The sequence below is a fragment of the Pongo pygmaeus genome, chromosome 5 (genome assembly GCF_028885625.2).
Source record: "Pongo pygmaeus isolate AG05252 chromosome 5, NHGRI_mPonPyg2-v2.0_pri, whole genome shotgun sequence".
Lineage (NCBI taxonomy): Eukaryota > Metazoa > Chordata > Mammalia > Primates > Hominidae > Pongo > Pongo pygmaeus.
Genome location: NC_072378.2, coordinates 116,987,753 through 117,008,012, shown reverse-complemented (window position 1 = coordinate 117,008,012; position 20,260 = coordinate 116,987,753). Strand labels below are relative to the sequence as shown.

Below are 20,260 nucleotides of genomic sequence, written 5' to 3'. Positions count from 1 at the left end.
TTAATTTTCTCCTCTGTATTTCTACAATATTTCTAGATCAAAGAATAGAACATTTGCTATTCTTCATGATTTGTTACTGCTACAATCTTTTTCTGTTCAATTAATTAAATTATAAACTGCATACCATTGAACATACAACTAAGCAAATGGTAGTAATACTCTGACAGGTCCACAGATAATTGTTTACTGCTTGCTGAAAAAAAATCCACAGTTTGTTTTACCAAATTCCATCATGATGTATAATGAGTATCTGGGGCTTATAGATCCTTTTATGATGTACCTAGGGTTTATAGTGTAACCTAATCCTTAATACAAATAATATGAGGCTTGTCATAAGACTATAGGAGAAGCCTGTAAAGTTATGGAAGTCTCCTACCACAGGCCAGGAACTTTACAACAGAGCTTTCAGTGAAGACATATGGAAAAGAAAAAGAAACAGAGCTAGAAAGATAGTGTTATCAAAATGTATTAATTTGTATGTAATGATTCCTTCACTTCTGAATTAGGCTTTGCATCTAGCTAATCCCTGAACACTCATTTACTTTCAATGTATAAGAAAGTACTTGGTAAAAGACTGCTTCTAAATCTGAAAAGGTTCAAATAGTCTACAATTCACAATTTCTTTATATGTATAGGCATGGATATGATATGCAAATGTTTTTAAATTATAGTGTTTAACCAAACTACTTTACTCCTTAATCTCATATCCGAAGGAGCTGAGATTAAAGAGTAAATCCCCAGCATTCTTCAGAAACAGTACCAGCCCCAAGAGCACCAAGCCTTTAAAAATATTTCCATACATTATTTCTTTTATTCCTTTTAATCTTTTTTAAATAAAGAGGGGAAAGCACTTATCATCTCCATTCAGTTACATAGAATCGGAATGCTGCTATGTGACAGAAATCATCACACTAATGCACGGGAATTGAAAGTCAAGCAACTTTGGTCTTGGCTGAGTTGAATTAAGTCTTGACCTTGTAAACATTTCCGTTGGAGGTAGAACATACACATTTGACTTTTTGTCAAATAAGGGATAGTAAACAATGATTCTGAGATCCTAATAAATTAAAGGTGTAAAGGCATTAAATATACTTTTAAAAGAAACCAAAGATAAAAAGGCACACAGATGTTTAATAAATTAGAAAGTGAAATGTAAATCTTCATAGTTGAAATTTTTGCATCTTCAAATCTTCAGTGGTTTTATTTGATAAATTTTGAAACTATGATTAATAATGAGCTCACATTTTAAACTCTTAGTGTGCATGACAAACTCTGCAAGTATCTCCATTCACTATGGAGTTGTCCATAGTACCAGTGACTTAAAAACAATGTCAGCCACCGCATATTCATTTTTCTTTACTCTTATGGAAGTCTGAGTGAATAATGATATTTGCACAGTAGAGATTTTTAAAAAAGTTTTAGCACCTCCTCCCACATTGGTGGTTTAAGTGCCTCCAGCTGCTGTTCCCATGAACACAGTGTTGATAGGTGGTAAAGAAGACACCATTTCTCTACTGCTTGTTCCATGGGAGTCCAGGGTTTCTTGAGCTGGATACTGGTTGGAAGTTCCATACATACATTGGGATGAGGAAGAAGGAATTGGGGTTTGCAAACTGGAAGCTGTAAGGGAAAATATAATCAGCAACTGAAAATTGATTGACATTTTCTTTTCTCCGCAAATGCCACTCATTTTAATTCCCTGTATTTATTTTTGCACTTAGCACACATACCTATTCTAAATTTGAGTCTGTATGGTTTACCAGAGCAATCATCTTTTCTTCCATTTGTTCCCACTTGCTAGTCTCCCAGAAATTATTTCCTCTACATATTTCACAAAGAAAACTCAATTTCAACTTAAGTGCTACTACCAAAATATATCCCCCAATCTCCCTCCTCTTTCCATCTGCACTTTCACGGTTTTAGTTCAAACCACCATCTTTTCTCTCCTGGACCAACACAGCAGCCTCCTGACTGGTCCCATGATCTCCACCTTTGTCTCACCCACTCACCCTCCTGAGAACAGCCAGAATGATATTGCTGAAGAGTAGATCAAACTTTCATTTGTCTCAAATGCCATAGTGGCTTCCCATACCCTTGGAACATGACCCAAGCATCTTACCCTATGTAGATGGGCCCCTGATTTTTTATTTATTTTGCTCTACTCTCTCCTTCATTCAACATGCTTAAGACACACTGGCCTGCTCTCTGCCCATTGATTTTTTCAAACTTATTCTGATTTCAGAAGTTCTGCATTCACTGTTTCTTCTACCTGGAACTCCTCCCTCAGATCTTCACATCTTTGCCTCCTTCTCATCACTCAGCTTTCAATTCAAATGTTTCTGCCTCAGTATTCCTTTCTCAGCTGTCCTACTGAAAGCAGCTCCTCCTTTACTATCTGTCATTTTACCCTATTTAATCAGGTTCAGAGTACTTGGCATTAGCTTTTTAATGCATTTGCTCATATATTTATTGCCTTACTGTCCCTCTACTAGAATGTAAACTTCTTACAGGCAAGAACTATGGCCTGATCACCACCATATCCTCACGTCTAGAATGGAGTCTGGCTCCTAGTAGGTTCTCAGTAAAATTCACTAACTGACTCACTAGCTCTGTATTTCCCTCATATATGGTTGGGGCCTTCTTATTGCTGACATGACATGCTCTCTGTCTAAGAACCAGGCTTTATAATTCAGAAACAGTTGAACTCAATTCTCCTTGCACTACTTATCCACTTATTCTATCCCCTCATTTTACCCTGCAGCACAATTTGCAATCTACTTGTAAGCCAGCTCTGATAAACCAAAGCTTAGACTCCACCCTACTCTTAACCTATGTTTCGTCAAAGCTTCCACTATCTCTTCAAGTAAACAGAACTAATAGTAACAATAGCAACACAGTACATTTTAGTCTCATGGTGAGAAAACTTCCTGAAGTGGAATTTTCTGCTTCATTAGAGTAACCTAGAAGCAATGACCATTTGCAGATAGCAGCAGATGAGCTGCTAGATTCTGCTCAGGGAGCATGTGTGACAGTGACAGGAAGAGAAGGAGTACTTCCTATTGAATTATTGGGAAGGTACACTGAGTGAGGAGAGATGAAATTGATTTCATTTTCCCTTATGCTCTGGTTGTGTGTCAATGCCCTCTACTTATGCTAGTCTGAAATCAATTTCATTGGAAGATTTTAACCATCTCATATAAATATTAACACTCTGCCTTGATACTTAGTGAATATATACTTGTCCTGTGAAATCTTATTAGTATTTTTAGAAACTAAATCTATAGTGACTAAATCTATGTTATTACTAATAACTTACTAATTATTATTGCAGAATTTCTTCATAGATGAGGATTAAGAAATGTAACCTGGTTGGAAGAAGATTCCAGGAGGCTTCTTGGCAAGCACACATTTTTCTTATTTTTACTTACATGATATGTTAGAGAGCAATAAAAATAGCAACATTTTCTACAGAGGTGTTGAATCACATTTGACATAAGAATGAGAAAATGCTGGTAGCACCCATCACAGAACACCAGTTTTTTTTAATCTTGGAGTGATTTCTGGATACTGATGGAGATCATGAGGCCTAAAGATATCTCTTGGCACTACAACTGGGTCCAACACTAATCAAGAGTGAGAAAAAGATATTATTACTGCCCTTTTAAAACTTACAGTTTTAGACTGCATTTGACAGGTCATATTAATTTTTTGCATACTTAATAGATACCAGCTATCTTTTTGTAAAAAGTAACAGATCTAGCAGTAGGTTGCATAATAGAGATATACAGAATAAGAAATGAAAAACTGTTACTAACTGTGTAGTCAGATACAAGAAATATAACTTTAGATCCAAGGTAATAAATCAACCATGGGAACATGCTTGCTCAGTTCACCTCAGCATATCTCCCTCAAGTAATATTGCATACCTGAGGTTAACAACTTCTTAAAATGTTTTCAAGAACTACTAAAATAATTTACCTAGGACTGGAGTTCTACATGCAACTGGAGATGATGTGTCTGTGTAAAACGAGCTGGTCTGTTTTCTACCACCGTCATCTAAAATGTTAAGTGGATCATGGATGTCACTGTAGGGGGGCAGTGAGCGAACGCTGCTGATGACAGAAACGTGCTGATTCACCATTGATCCGAGCCTGTGAGACTCTGGGTAGTTTATGTTGCTTCCATAGTATCCTGTAACAGAAAATGTTGAGAATTTGCTGTTAATTCACTACAAAGAACTTTCAGGAAGGAAAAAAGTGACAAAGTAATGAGGTGACGTCCTAAAGATATCAAACTGTAAGTATTCCATGTGTATCTATACATGCTACAGAACTGGATTTGTGCTTGTATATGGATAAGGTTTACTATGCTGTTTTTTTGTGTTTTTTAATACATAAGAATTGTAGCATCACACATAATTTAATACAATAATTATAGCATAATACATAATTTAATACATAAGAATTGTATTAACTTTAAGACCAGATTACACTTCTGTCAGATTTCCCTTATCTAAATTAACAAGATCTACCTTTGAAGAAAGAAAAAAGCACTATCACCTGTCACAAAAATACTACTTTCATGTATAGATGCATGTTTAGGGGAGACAAAGACTGGCCTACACTTAGGAGAAAGATACCAAAGAAGCCTACACACAAAACCTATTTTGGTGACTCAAGGTCACAGGTCTCTCTAGTTCCCTTAACTTCCAATTTTTATTGGTCTGTTTTGGTCCCAATCTTTAAAATCTGCTTTTAGTTATCGGAAGAAATATTATCCATTAAAAATGTTTTCAAAAGACAGAACATTCTTCTTTGGGGCTATTAAGGTAGGTCTCAAACATATGATTTAACTATCTTTTTTTTTTTTTTTAACATATGCGGTATTTAGGAGGACAGCTTTAGGCCAGGGGTGGTAGCTCACACCTTTGGGAGGCACCTCAGCATTTTGGGAAGCCAAGGAGAGAGGATTGCTTAAAGTCGGTAGTTTGAGACCAGCCTGGGGAAACATAGCGAGACTTTGTCTCTAGAAAAAATTTAAAATTTAGACAGGGATGGTGATGCGTGCCTGTAGTCCCAGCTACTTGGGAAGCTGAGATAGGAGGATTGCTTGAGCTAGGGGTTTGAGGCTGCAGTGAATCATGATCCTGCCAAGCACTCCAGCCTGGGCTACAGTGCAAGACCCTGTCTCAAAAAAAAAAAAAAAAAAAAAAAAAAAAGGAAGAAGGGCAACTTTAGGAAAGCCACAAAAATTAGGAAATATATATGTATGTGACATAAATCAGCTCCAAATGTCTAAGATTCCATGATCTTTGGAAGCCTTAAATGAAAGGACATGCTAGTCAGCAGAGGTAGAACGCAATGTCTGATTTTGCCTCATTGCCATCTCAAAAACCAAGAAAAATTCTTTTAAATATCAATACCATTTGGTGAATTAGGAGGCAGTGTTGCTCCTTGGCAGCTGGCAGCTCCTGTGTTGCTCAAGAAATTGAAGCTTCCTGTATTTAAAAACTGCATATTGTGTGAATCCTGGGCTTGCAGGGATGGGCCATAGCTAGACGGTGGCCGGGAGTTATATGGAGACCCTGCACAGCTGCCACTGAAGAAGTCTCTTGAAAGCTGCTGTTCAGTCCAAGCCATGCATCGACCATGCTCAGTGTGATGAGGATAGAGTCCTGATGTGGGGTGGGGCTGTGCCCTAAACACAGTCTGGTAGTTAGAGCTGGTGCTATAAAAGTCATGATTGGCTTGAGGGAGAGTAGGATAAATGGGCTCTGGGTATGTGGAGCAGTGTGATGGAGCTGACAGTACTGGGCCCACACTTGGGGGCCTCCCTGCCATTGGTCCTTGGTTAATGACACTTCCTCGGCTTGCCATGGCTGGAGAAATGGGTGGTGTCATCAGATGACCAGCATTCTGTGAAAGCTCCATTTGACCTGGAAAAAATTACCAGAACATTCCTTTAGTGTGATATTAAAGTAGATGAGCTCACATCTTTAAAAAATATTCAAAAGATTTATTAATATATTGTTTTCCAGCTTGCTTCATTCCTGCCCTCCAAAAATAACTAAACTGAAAAGCATCAAAAATCCAGAATTTAAAAAATATAATCACAATACATGTATATATCACAACAGTGGAGACTTGGATTTGGTGACTATAGAGGAAAGTCTGGGATGGCTTCATGGTTTCTCCACAGGTAGCATGGGGAAGACACGGGTGTCTGCTGCTCATATTTCCCCATAATTAAAAAAATTAGCTGATTATTAAACTGTTTGATTTTTAGGGTAAAAAGAAAAAGTCACTAATGTCAAAATGGCCATGGCTTCAAAGCAGTCAATTCAAAATGTCATGCAAACACCTCTTATAAGTAATGTGATTTATGAATGCCACCAACTCTGTGGCCGCCAATGTTCCATTGGTAGAAATGGACCCCTGAACTATAAGGCTCTTCTAGGTTTAAAATTCTGTATATCAAATGAAGTAATGTAAATAAAAAGATTTCAATAAAGACACAAGGCAATAAGCAGATTTAAAATACTCCCGAGTAGCTAGTTCAAGCCACCAAATATTCATTTTGACACAAAGAGAACCTTAGACCAAAAGGGAGAATTATTGTAACGATTATCCTAAAATGGCCGAATCCAGTTTTTTTGTTTGTTTGTTTGCTTTTTTGATATGGAGCTTCACTCTTGTCACCCAGGCTGGAGAGCAGTGGCCTGATCTCAGCTCACTGCAAGGTCCGCCTCCTTGGTTCAAGAGAGAGTACAGGCACCTGCTACCAAGCCCGGCTAATTGTTTGTATGTTTAGTAGAGACGGGGTTTCGCCATGTTGGGCAGGCTGGTCTCGAACTCCTGACCTCAGGTGATCCGCTCGCCTTGGCCTCCCAAAATGCTGAGATTACAGGCATGAGCCACCACACCCAGCCCGAAACTACTTTTTAAGGGAGGAGAAATAAAGTCTCCTCAAAATCCAGAAATAAGCAACCCATTTTTTTGATCTTCAAAGCATCTTAAGAATTTTATGTATACCTAATCTAATTATTTCTTCCACTAAATTAACTAATTATTCATACTTCTAATATAATTTATGGAGTGTGTCAAAACATGATACTTTTGTTAATAATAGTATCACCAATGCTGAAAATCACAAAAATACTATAAATCTTTATTAAAACTCAGTTAAGATCATCCTTTTTTATTGTTGGAATTCCTGGACTGGAGGTTATGAGTTTTAAGAAAAATGAAGCAACAGGCTTCTCTGAGATGTGTTGGAGCCTAAGCAGTTCTCTTTAGCATACCTGTGAGCGGCATGTTGTCTGTATTCCCAGCAGGGAACGGGTGCAGAGCAGGGCCTAGGCCTCCAGGTTGACTGGATGGCAGAGGGAGATAGGTTGTCTCCACATGGCTTTCATTCTTCACAGCATCGCTGGAAACCATGTTCCCTTTATTACGGTTGGCCAGAAAGCATGAACTCGGAGAAGCAGTGAAAGCAGCTTTACTCGCATCTGGAAAGAGTTTTTAAAATGGGAAATTTGAGATTTTTTTCTCATATTCCTCGTAGATAAACCCAAGTAAAAGAAAATGAAAATGTTTCATTGTTGAGTATTTAATCTGGAAACTACTAAGCAATGTTTCCCATGGGAAATGAGGCTGGCAGACCTTTGCTCTTGACAGTGATGCTAGGTTTTTTTTAGCTGCATATTTGTGGATGTGGATGTAGTTAAGGAGCACTAAATAATCCAGTTTGGAGTGAAGTCTTCAAAATGCAAGTTGCCCTGTCCTGAATAGATGTGTTTCTTTCCTTCTCTAAACTCCTATAGAACTTATTTTTATACCACTTACATATGTAGTATACCACATGTGTCTTGAATTACAGTTACTTTTTGTATTATAGTCACTTCTCCAACTTCACCTTAATTCCCAGAAATTAAGATCACCAATTTTGTATACTTCAGAGTTTCCAGTAAAGTACTTTTGACTACTCTACATAGCAATGAATGAAAGAAAAATAGTGCCCCAATAGTGTGACTGTATGGTGAGAATTAGTAATGACATGTTTGGAGAAAAACTCTGAGATTATGATAAACCCACTTAATATCTGAACTTACAAATTCTTGAACTTAAGATTAAAACAAAGAAATATGCAAAACAAAACAGTTATTTTAAGTTACCTGAATTCTTCATATACTTGTCCAATAAATTCTGTAACTCCTGCTCCTTGTCATTATTAAACTGGGTCTCCATGGCCAGGAGAATGTATTCATCGAGAAGCATTCGAATCAAATGAAAAGAACCTTGTTTATGGATGGAGAATGAGGAGAAGGACAGTGTGAAATGTAAAAAGGGGAGAGAAAGAGAAGGAAAGGGAAAGAGAAGTCAGTTATCTTTGTGACCATCTCACAACACTTTACAAGGAGCAACTGAAATAAACAAATACTTGTTGGACTTTAAATGACCTGCTAAGACCAACATGCTTAACTTGGATCTCTAATCTTTCTGTGTATTGCCTGTCCTGCTCACTGTGTGTACTGTCCTGCCAGCTCTTTGGCCACTAATTACATCAAAGGAAAATACGGATGAAAGTGAGACATGCTTTATGCTTTAAGAGGGCACACATTGGAGTCTGATAAGCTTTAACTTGGGGAGAATGAGCTCTACTCTGCTCTATTTCTGTTTACTTTGTACTAAATAATTAGACAATGGCCAACATGGTCTGAAAAAAGGCAAGTAAAGAGATGTCTTTCTAGCCTGAAAGAAAATATTCTTAGATTTGGCAAAAACTAAAAGAGTAATTTTCAAGTGAAATATGTTCTGGAAAACTAAAACTTCTTTTAACTATTCAATAGATTTTCCAACAAAAGTATTTTTCGTAGTAAGGCCAGACTTCAATGCTGTATATTTTATAAAACTTTAAATATGGGAAGTCTATTTCAAATAATAGACAATGTGTTTTGTTTATTCTTCAATACAAATTCACTGATTTTATTTAATTCTATAGAACATTAAATAAAAACAATTTAGTTAATTGTAATCTCTTTCATAATGTGAAGATTTCCTGAAATGCAGCTACCAAATGCAGAGTTACTACTCATGAGTTTAACGTTATAACTATAAAATAGGAGTCTCAGGAATTTTAAGGAAAAAGAAGGCATTCAATTTTATAAAAAGCTAACTTAACCCTATTTGTCTCCCAAGTCATATAGAACAGGAAAGATGGGTCAGAAACATGAGAGTGTGTCTTCCAAGCTGTTTTTTGATTCCTGGAGTGCAGCTATATGGGTGCTCAGAAAAGCTGCAGAAATTTGCCATATTGCAATGAATAATAACTTTGGAAAATAATGTCTTAATTATTGTTTGTTTAACAAAGAAAATTTATCCAAGCACTGATGGAATGTAATAATAATAGCTGCTATGCATTAAGCATTTCCTGAGTGCTAGGCAATTTGTTTTTATACACATCATCTCACCAAAGTACCTACATAACCCTTTGAAGAGAATATTCTTCCCCTTCTTCAATGAGCAGATTGGCCCACAGCCAGAGAGAATCATTGTTAGGATTTAATCCTGCTTGTGGTCTGACTCCAAAACCCAGGCTCATAAATACCATTTTCTCATAGCTCCATATTCAGATACAGTTTAAGAAGTGACGATGTAACATGTTTAAAAATTGAGAGGAACTGTGAATGGGAAACAAATTATATAATTCACGTAAGAACAGTTTTATAATGCACATATGTTACCAAAACTGGATGCATTGTTCAAGGTGAGATTATGCATTACTCGAGCACCAAAAAAACTCCACTTTAACAGAAAGTCTTGAGCTCTCTTCTTTAATGACCTTCCATTTTGTTTGCTGGTCTAAAAGTAAAGGAACAAAATGAAACAATAAAATCTGTCCTCTCAGTACTACATGCATCCTGTGTTAGATCAAGAAGTAAATAGATTGTCTAACAAATGGACAGATGGCATGGTATTTATTTCATCAAATAAAACTATCTGTCCAGGGAATTTAATGTTAGCCTGTCTTTGCTGATGTTTTAAGGGTAATAAGTCTTTATTCAATATGGCTTTGTTTCCTAATAGAATTAGACAACAAAATGAAATAATATTTTTATTTTTTAATTTTTCTTTGACAGAGCTTTAAAAAGAACAGAAGGTGAGGTGTGAAGGAAGGGCTATATATTTTTGTGAATGATTAACTCTGACTTCTTTGGTACTGAATGATAATCTATTTTCCTTACAGAAGGAAAAAAGTCTCCAAACTATAACTAGTTTCCTTGATATGGAATGGCCAACACCAACTAGTGATGGATATATTTGTTCTTATTGTTTGTTTCACAATGGATGACTAGATTAACCAAAGAAGGTGAAGAAACCACAGAGAAAACACAAAATATTGAGCTTTTGAAATTCAGAAATGCAAATGCTTAGAACCATGTTTTCCATCAGCATTTATGAAATCTTGCTTTTTAGAAATGGGCCAGATTATTCCAGTTTCTAAGTTTGTCTTTCTCTACTGATGTTACTCAGCTGTAATGTTATTGACTGTTAGGGAAGGCAGAGCATCTTGTAGTCTTTGGGCAAGAAAGGAGAAATATAATGGAATCCATGCCCAATGCTCTCAAATGTTGACATATTCCTAATTTCAATATTTGGCCTGCCTTATTCGTAGAGCATCAAAAGCTTTTCAAAGCCTTTACACACACAGCCTTCCACCCCTCTCCCCCCAGACAAAAAATTATAGCCAGTTTAGCATTTACTCTTAACAAGGAGCTTATTTTCTGAATCTGTCATTAAAAAGTACCTTAATAACTCTCTGTTCTACCACAGTATCCAACCATTCAATAAAAGCCTCCACAGTGGCATTCTTCTTAAGGAGATCCTTCAGTTCTTGGAACACAGTGATAGAGTCATCTACCCAGGAAAAAAAAAAAAGAAAGAAAAGAAAACAGAATATTGTACTCTACTTGGAATCCAAGAGAAAACCTAAAACTTGGAATCATCAATACTTTGATAGCATGAAAGGGAAAGACAGATAAATGTGTGAAAAGAATTAATATCATATCTTGAAAACAGTAACAAAAAAATCCTTAGTACTGTACTCTTCAATGGTGTGTGTGTGTGTGTGTGTGAGAGAGAGAGAGAGAGAGACAGGATCTTGCTTTATTGCCCAGGCTGGAGTGCAATGACGTGATCATGGCTTACTGCAGCCTCAAACTCCTGGGCTCAAGTGACCCTCCTGCCTCAGCCTCCCAAGCAGTTGGAACTCCAGGCACGCACTAACAAGCCTGGATAAATTTTTTAAAAAAATAGTAGAGCAAGGTCTTGCTATGTTGCCCAGGCTTGTCTTGAACTCCTGGGATCAAGCAATCTTCCCACCTCAGCCTCTTGAAGTGTGCCCAAAATTTTAATAAGTGTATATATCTTGGTATATATTGAAATATAGGTTTAAATCTTATATATGTATTCATATACTAGGGAAGATTAAGTTGTTTATGTAGTTAAATATTCATTTTGAGTCTAGTGTTTTCATTAAATGGAACAGATTAGTTAAAAGCGAATGAATGAACCTAAGCTTGGTGATTTCCTGCTTTCCAAAATATCTTTTATCTTTAGTAAAAGTTAAGTTCTTCACAGCAGAATTGAGCCATTTACCTGAATAACGTTTTATCATGTAATATTTAAAAGGGCAGTTTAAGACTATCCTTTTATTAAAGGGTTTAAAGTTTACTGAATCTCAAAAGGTAATACTATTTTATGTTAGGCAATAAAAAGTGGAGTTGAGACTGGGCCCCAGAGAGCAGTCCATAGTTTGTGCTCCAGTGTGTAGGAGGCTGCAAGTTTTGTCTTTTCAAAGACAGAGGGAGAAAAAAATAGTGGCTGTTATCCCTTGAAATTCAAGCCTAGTTGTCTAGCCATGCATATTAGCTTGGTAAGCTCTGTCAGATGGTCCAAACCTGAGTAGAGAGTCTGCTTTGAAAAGCAGTATTGTGCTGAGATACCATTTTGATATGTATCACACACCACAGGATGACAAGACTATAAAACATGCAAATTTCTATACATGTAATGTAAAACTGAAAGAAAACTTACAAAACTCAAAACCATTTTGATTATTTTCAGATTATTTCCATTTCATTTATTTCTAGGTAATGAAATTACAGATGACTTATTTTCCTCAATATTTTCTATCTTTTCCATGGTGAGTAATTATAACTATTTTTTCTTAGAAGATACATTTTTTAAATTAAAAATATTTTTATAAACCAGGTTTTTTTTTCAATCAGATGTGATTTTTCAGCCCAGAACACCTTTGACAATGTGAGGAAACATTTTTGGTTGTCTCAGCTTGGGGGAGGCTGCTACTGTCATCTAATGGGTAAAGGTCAGGGATGTTGCTAAACATCCTACAACACACTGGACAGGCTCCTCCAACAGAGTTACCCAGCTCAAGATGTCAATTTTCTGAGCTTGGAAAACTTTGTTCTAAACAAAGAGAATGGACTTACGTTCAGTGTAGATACCAGATTCAGTGTCTGTGCTGCCTGAAATGGTAAGAAGGGCTTGAGAGCCAATGCTGTTCAAATCAACCCTTTCAATATCAGATACCATAGAATTAACGACATGCTGGTCAAAGAGAGCTGGTCTGGCAATCTGCATAGAGAAAGTAAAGAAGACACTACACTATATCATTTCTAATGTATCTAGAAGAAATTTTTAGCTATCAGAAAAATAGTTCCTTGAGATAAAAGTATCATAAATAACTTTTTTCTTATTTTAAAGACAAAAGCAGTAGCTGAGACTCATGATCATCTCTGTTAAAAGTCTGAAAATTATAGGAGATACACCTAATGTAAATGATGAGTTAATGGGTGCAGCACACCAACATGGCACATGTATACATATGTAACAAACCTGCACGTTGTGCACATGTACCCTAAAATTTAAAGTATAATAAAAAATTAAAAAAAGAAAATATAAATGGATTCTCTTTGTCCATGATCACAAAATAAGAATTTTTAAATGTTACATTTTGTATCTGAAATCATCTCAAGCTTGTCTTTTAAAATTTAGAAGGCAAGAAACCTTCATAAAGCAGATAATCATTTTGGGGAAAGAGAAATATATTTTAACAATATACAAATACATCATTCTTAACTTATGAATTACTTTTGCTCTCCCTATTTAAAAGAGCCATGATTAGTCAGCAGTTTAAAATGTGTTGAGTTTGCGGTTTCACAATATTAAGTATCACATAGGCTTATTTCTCACAACCTTAATTTGTACCAATTAGATTCACATGGCAAATAAATGTTTAATTGCATTCAAGTTTTTTAAATTTCCAATCACAGAGAAGTTGCAAAGATAGTGCAGAGTATTTCCGTATACTCTCCATCCAACTTCTTATCATCTTCTGTAACTATTGTATATTACCCAAATTATGAAATTAACATTGGTACAATACTATTAACTACAGACATAATTCAAATTTCACCAGCTTTCCCACTAATGTGCTTTTTCTATCATAGCATTCACTTTTGGGTCTCACGTTGCATTTAGTTGTTGTCTACTTAGCTCCCTTCAATCTATGAAAGTTCCTCAATCTGTCCTTATCAGAAGATTCATTTTTTATACGGTGACTCAAATGCTCTCGACTTAGCAACCAACATACCTGGGCAAGATGTAAGAAAGATGTTTGTCGTTTCAGAGAAGATACAAATCTTCGCACAATAGGTATTTTCTTGTCAGTTAGAGCTTCTGGCAAGTTTTCCAAGGATGAAACAACCCACTGTTCCCAATTTTTAGCAAAATTTCTTATGTCTGCTAATAAGCTACAAAGAAGGCTATGTGTTAAATGCTTCATTGTTAAAAAATGCATTAAACAATTATATTTTAATTGAGGTATACTATTATTCTATGATTTCATGAGCAGTACTTTTGAAGTCAGACAGCCTAGATCTGCCATTTATCATCTTTTCTTATGCTATATTTTTAAAATGTTTGTGGGTGCATAGGAGGTGTATATATTTATGGGGTACATGAGATGTTCTGTTATCATCTTGGTCAAAACACTCAAGCTCTTCAAACTCCACTTCAAGTACCCAATTCACAGTACAGAATAGATATTTAAAGACTACAATTGATAATTAAAAGACATTACTGATCAGGCTAATACCAACTATCATATAGATGAAATAATCTAGAGGAAAAGGTAAATAAAAAGTAAAATTTGTTTTACCAAGCAACATCTATTTTTGGAGCACCAACTATGTCCAGTCCTATATGAATTTGTACCCCCAAAATACTAAAATAAATTTTATCATTTCATTAGATTTTGTTTTCAGAGAAAAAGCTGGCTTTTTTTTTCAGAATTCTATTGTTCTTATATTGAAAAGTTTTTTTTTGAAAAATCTTCTGGTATTGTTTCAATAAACTATTTGAGATTTTATTCCTATGTTAAAAGGCAGTAATTTCATCATGCCACTTTCTGATTTTGTAATTAAGACAAAAGTTAATAATAAAATACAATAATTTCTCCTATAGTTTTATTCTTGTGGTTATTTTTCATTAATTATCTTTTTTATCATACTCCAGCTAGTTTCCATTGAAAAATTTCTCGAAGGTCAACAGTGCTTAAATCTATTTTTCACTTTAGCCGCTCTCAAATTAAAGGGATTGAAGGATTGTTTCACCCATTTTGTTTATTGAGGCCAACTATAAGACACATCTCTTCCAGCAAATACAAAGGGAAAAAAGTAGAAAATAGTCTTCTTGATAAATGAATAAATTACTACCTAATGTTTTCTTCTAATATAATGTATAAAGTTAAATCCTATACTAGGAATGCTCGTGTTTTATTAACTGAACATACCTTTCAGGCATTTCTTGCATTGTTGCAGGAATGAGTACATCTGTAAGAACCTTAATCATAGCAAAAGAGGTTAATACAAATCTTTACTTAGTATTTCTATAGAAGACGTATTATTGGTCAACTACTTTTTATTCCTAGCTTCCTAGAGAATAACATGTTAACTCCTTTCTCAAAGTTATAATTTTATCTCCAAAATGAATGTATGTATGAGTTGTGTGTGAGTGTGTATGACAATAAAAAACAAGAGATAGCACTGTATATGTATATGCTCAGTATGTTAATTACCAATGGATTGGTCCATGGTAATCATATACCATTTTATGATGAAAAGCTGACCACTTTCTAGAGGTGGGAGGAAGATTTTTGTAGAAGCTCATCTTACACCGTTCTACTTACAGAGCTCACTGTGCCTGTCTGGGTCCACCATGAGGAGGAGAAACCGGGTTCATTTAAAGATATTTAAAGTCAGGATTTTTATACTAGACTAAAAAAAATAGATCACTTAAAGGGAGAAGTATGTTTTAAAAGTATTTCTTGGACAAACAGAATGACAGTCCAAAAAGCTTTGCTCTGATGGAAATGTGTGTGCATGAGCCCCAGGTCTTTTCTTATACTCACTCATGGAGCTGCCTCCTCTCCCCTTTTGGGAGCCTTGTCAAGTGTTAAGCATTACAAAGAATTAATGCAAATTAAACTTTTTCTCTAAATAATGGCATTCATATTCAATCCAGAAAAAAAAAAAAAAAACAAGACAATCCTTACTCGCCTTTGAAATTTTTTTCAACTTGAACTTGAACTAAAGGCAGAAAATATATTGTACTTTATTCCTCCTTTCTCCTATCCTGTGATGAGGAAGTACCAGACAGAGGATAAAAATATGCACTCTCTTATTCAAGTTGTCTCATTAGTTCTTGGTCTGCATAGGGGCTTCTGGACTTAGTTTATATATAAATAGCTTTTGCTTTACTTTTCTGCAAAGCTGAGAATCTGATAGTGGCAACTAACTTAGAAGGATTTTATTTCCTAAATGTTTAACAGCGTCCAGCTTGGGTTTTCTTGCCAACTCAGATTATTTTTTAAAAGGAAAGCTTTTGTTTTTCCTTATGGTAAGTTAGCAAGCAAATGTAGGCAAACTCACTTTAAAGTACCCACATTGCAATATAGTTTTATCCATCAGCTTAGAACTTGTAGCCACCAGGGAAGAGACTGTCAGGAATTAGCCTCTTTCTGTCTCCCATTAAATAAATGTTTGCCTAGAAGGACAATCAGTTTGTCCTTATTTAGGATGTCTTCGAGATCCTTCTGCAGACACTTAAGAACCCTGATTTGGTTTGAGAAGAGAATTAGACATTAATGCATTAAAGTTAGAGGTTTTTGAGATTTTCAAGTTATTAATCTCATGAGGGTGCCTAATTCTGCTTTCTGCCAAAACACTGGCATTGTGAAAAAAATCCATTGTGTTATTTTAATCCGAAAACACCTTAGAGAATTAATAAAATTTAACTAAGTTTTCACATATTAATAAGTGTGTCACATATAGATTCATTATTAGCTGTAAAAAGAAATTGAGTTTGTTTTACTTAATGTAAACTTCAGTTAAAACACATACACTATTAAACGTGCACTATTAAATTCTTGCTTTCTCATCAAAAAAAAGACAGTGTATCTCCAGCCATAAATAACATATTTACTGAAAATATATTTAATTATATAAATATATTGCAAGAAAATATATTGCAAGAATATATTGCAAGAAAATATATTGCAAGAATTTAGATAGAATGCTATGTAAAGAAATAAATGGCTCATGTTTAAGACATCCCAAAGTGCTTACCTTATAAAGAATTGAGTCACAAACACAGAAAATATCAATGATAACAGGATTTTCGAGTAGGGGAAGAAGATGGTCAGGCATTCCTTGCCAAAAGTGTAATAAAAAATGCTGGATCTAGTTGCAGAGTAAAAAGTATGTTAAGATTTTTTTCTTTAACATGAACTCATTAAGAACAGAACATGAAAGCATATATAATAGGGTCAAATAAAGCATTCTTTGTCATTCTTACCTCTTCAAAGTTTCCATTAATTGCATTGTCCAGGATACACTGGCAGTGAGTTTTGTACATCATTATGAGTGTATCAACCTATTTCAAGGAAGAAAAAGCTTAACCAAAGTATCCTTTTAACACTGCCTTTTCTTGTTAATTTGTTCAACACAGATTTTTTAAAAGATCCTATGACGTACCAAGCAGTATGCTCAATGTTGAGGACTCAAAAATTAAGGCAAAATTCTTATTTCAAGGATCTTACTGCCTTGTGAAGGGAGAAAAGCAAACAAATGGACAACTACAGTATAATATGAAAAAGGTAATTTTTCAGAGTACTATGGACCAAAGCAACATCCTAGTTTTATGCCTACTAAAATATTAAATTTTAAAATTTAAATTTTTTAAAATTAATTTTTGGGTAAATAAACATAAAGTAGTAAAAGTAGTAACAGATTTGGATAAATAAACATAAAGTAGTAAAATACATCAAATCTTCACACAGTTTTATGAAGTGGATGCTTGGAGCAGTATGGCATAATGGTTTCAAATTTTGGCTCTGGAGTCAGCTCAACTTGGTTGCCCACCTTCACTGCACTACTTACCAGGTATGACTGCAAAAGTGGCTTTGTCTCTGAGCCCCCAAACTTTTTAAGTAGGCAGTAATAACATATTACTTACATGGTGTTAAGAAAATCAAATAAAGTAAGATGTGATACATATGGAACAGTGCCTGGCACCCAGTAAGCCCTTACTAAACATTATCTGGAGTTAGTAATAATACCAAATGATGCGTTTTCCAAAAAAAGTTTCAAACACTGAATGTCTATTATGAAAAGTCTCTATTTTCAAGTTACCATGGATATTTGCATAGCATAGTTTAAAAGTTTTAAATATATTCTAAAATTTGCAATAGGCTAGAACTAGATAATATTCTGGCAACTTAATAACATTCAAACTAAAACTTTTATTTTACATGTTAGAAATTTCCCTACCTGTTGCCAGTTATATACTCTACGTGAAAAAAAGCAATGTTTAGAGGTTGAATGTGTGAACTTTGCCTTCAGATTACCTGGATTTCAATCGCAGCTCTAATTTGCCACTTACTAGTTATTACTAGTTATGTAACATTAGGCACACTACTTGATATTTATGTGCTTTAATTTCCTCATATCTAAAATTGACATGATAATAACAGTAGCTATAAAATAGGGTTGCTAGGAAGGCTAAATGAATGAACAAATATAAAGTGTTTGGAATAATCCATAGTACATATTAAGAAACTGATGGATGTCAGCTATTTTGATTCCAATAGCATCTAGAGTGGTGGTGGTGATGGAGGTGTCCTATCCTAACCCTTTGCATCTCCCTTTATTCCCGCAACCCAATACACGTATGTTTGTGGTTTAGCTTAGAGCTGTAGAACCATGACATGAACATTATTGATTCATTTGAAGGAGCTGTGCTGACTATAGAATACTTCTAGCAGGATATGTTACCATCAATGCAAATGAGAATTGCTCTATATTTCAGGCAATGCTATTACATTTTCAGATTATTCCAAGTCATACGTTTAAAATGAGGATGAGTAAGACATGAAAGATGGAAGGGAAGTCATAACTGTTGTCAAAAATTAACCCTTTCTGTATATATCCAGAAAAAGGAAATAAATATATCAAAGAGAGATATCTGCTCTTCCATGTTTATGGCAGCACTATTCACAATAGCCAACATATGGAATCAACCTAAGCGCTCATCAATGGATGAATGGATAAAGAAAATGTGGTATATACACAAGGGAATATTATTCATCCATAAAAAATAAAACCCTGTCATATGCGGCAACATGGATGGAACTGGAGGGCATTATGTTAAGTAGAATAAGCCAAGCAGAGAAAGACAAATATCACATGCTCTCACTCATATGTGGGACCTAAACAAGTGGATCTCATGAAGGTAGAGAGTAGACTGGTGGTTGCCAGAGGTCGGAAAGTAGAGGGGGAGAGGAAAATAATGAGAAGTTGATTAATGGGTACAAATACACAATTTGATAGAAGAAATAAGATCTGGTGTTTGATAGATTTGTAGGGTGATTATAGCTTACAATAATCTATTGCATATTCAAAGTAGCTAGAAGAGAACAATTCAATTGTCTTTAGCAAAAAGAGAAGATAAATATTTAAGGTGATCAGTAACCCAGTTACACTGATTTATCTGTACAAATTATATGAGCATATTTATCACATGTGCCCCCAAAATATGTACATCTATTCTGTATCAATAAATTCTTTTAAAATTAATCCTTTGAGCCCTGAAACCTATTAAAATACAAGTCAGCCTTTATCTTCACAAGTATTTCTATTTGTTACAAAATTTATTGCTTTATATACAAATCATCAAAATTTTTAAAACTTACAATTAGTATAATACTTAATTTGTTTATTTAATACTTACATAGTCTTAGCGCAATAAATTTTAATTCCAGTGTACCTTGCATTCTTTGTAAACATAATCTTAGTCAATTTTCTGAGAATAGACATTGTATTAGAGTGGGCAGGAGCAGAGGCAAGGCTTAGCTCCACTAAAGACAGTGAGCACGTGGTGGGGGAGACAACTGCCTCGAGAGACACTATGAGTAGCAGGCCCCCAGCTTCAGTCAGTACTCTCACTGGAGTCAGCTTTTCACTGGGCAGTTTCCATTCTTTCGGCCTTAAAGAAGCAAGTGCTGGCTGGGCGCGGTGGCTTACGCCTGTAATCTCAATGCTTTGGGAGGCTGAGGCAGGTGGATTACTTGAGGTCAGGAGTTCGAGACGAGCCTGGCCAGCACAGGGAAATCCCGTCTCTACTAAAAACACAAAAGTTAGCCAGGCATGGTGGCAGGCACTTGTAATCCCAGCTACAGAAGCTGAGGCAGGAGAATCACTGAACCCGGGAGGCAAAGGTTGTCGTGAGCCGAGATCGCGCCACTGCACTCCAGCCTGAGCAACACAGCGAGACTCTGTCTCAACAGAAAAAAGAAAAAGAAAAAAAAAAAAAAAAGAAAAAGAAGCAGGTGCCTAAAGTGCTTGATTTTAGCCCCACCGCACTTTCTAGGAACTGATAAGTTACCTGAGGAGCCTGGCTAATGGCAAGGAAGGTGACAGAGCTAAATTGTCCTCAAAAAAGAGTGTCAGTCCCTGGCTTTCATGATGGAGTCCACTGGGAATGAACTTAGAAACCAAGGGTTATAAAAGCACCTTGATACCTGAGAAATGATCTACAGACCAGTCTTTCAAATTGGCAGGTATGAACTTCCTTGGAGGCCAGCAGAGAAACATGAAATTCCCAGCAAACTATTGAGGTAA

At 35.5% G+C, this 20,260-nt stretch overlaps 1 protein-coding gene across 1 annotated transcript in view; it reads right to left on the bottom strand.

Moving 5' to 3' along the window:
* Positions 1-791: 791 nt before the first annotated feature.
* The window catches only part of RFX6 (regulatory factor X6), a 55,177-nt gene continuing 35,708 nt past the window's right edge, over positions 792-20,260 (bottom strand). The window contains exons 8-19 of the mRNA XM_054491814.2: positions 16,938-17,015; positions 16,709-16,822; positions 14,875-14,924; positions 13,675-13,834; positions 12,512-12,656; positions 10,807-10,916; positions 9,743-9,860; positions 8,174-8,296; positions 7,301-7,507; positions 5,423-5,935; positions 3,979-4,191; positions 792-1,620 (exon numbers count right to left, since the gene is read on the bottom strand). Coding sequence (XP_054347789.2) covers positions 1,445-1,620; positions 3,979-4,191; positions 5,423-5,935; positions 7,301-7,507; positions 8,174-8,296; positions 9,743-9,860; positions 10,807-10,916; positions 12,512-12,656; positions 13,675-13,834; positions 14,875-14,924; positions 16,709-16,822; positions 16,938-17,015 — 2,007 coding nt within the window. The 3' untranslated portion in view covers positions 792-1,444. The remainder of the gene's footprint in view (positions 1,621-3,978; positions 4,192-5,422; positions 5,936-7,300; positions 7,508-8,173; positions 8,297-9,742; positions 9,861-10,806; positions 10,917-12,511; positions 12,657-13,674; positions 13,835-14,874; positions 14,925-16,708; positions 16,823-16,937; positions 17,016-20,260) is intronic.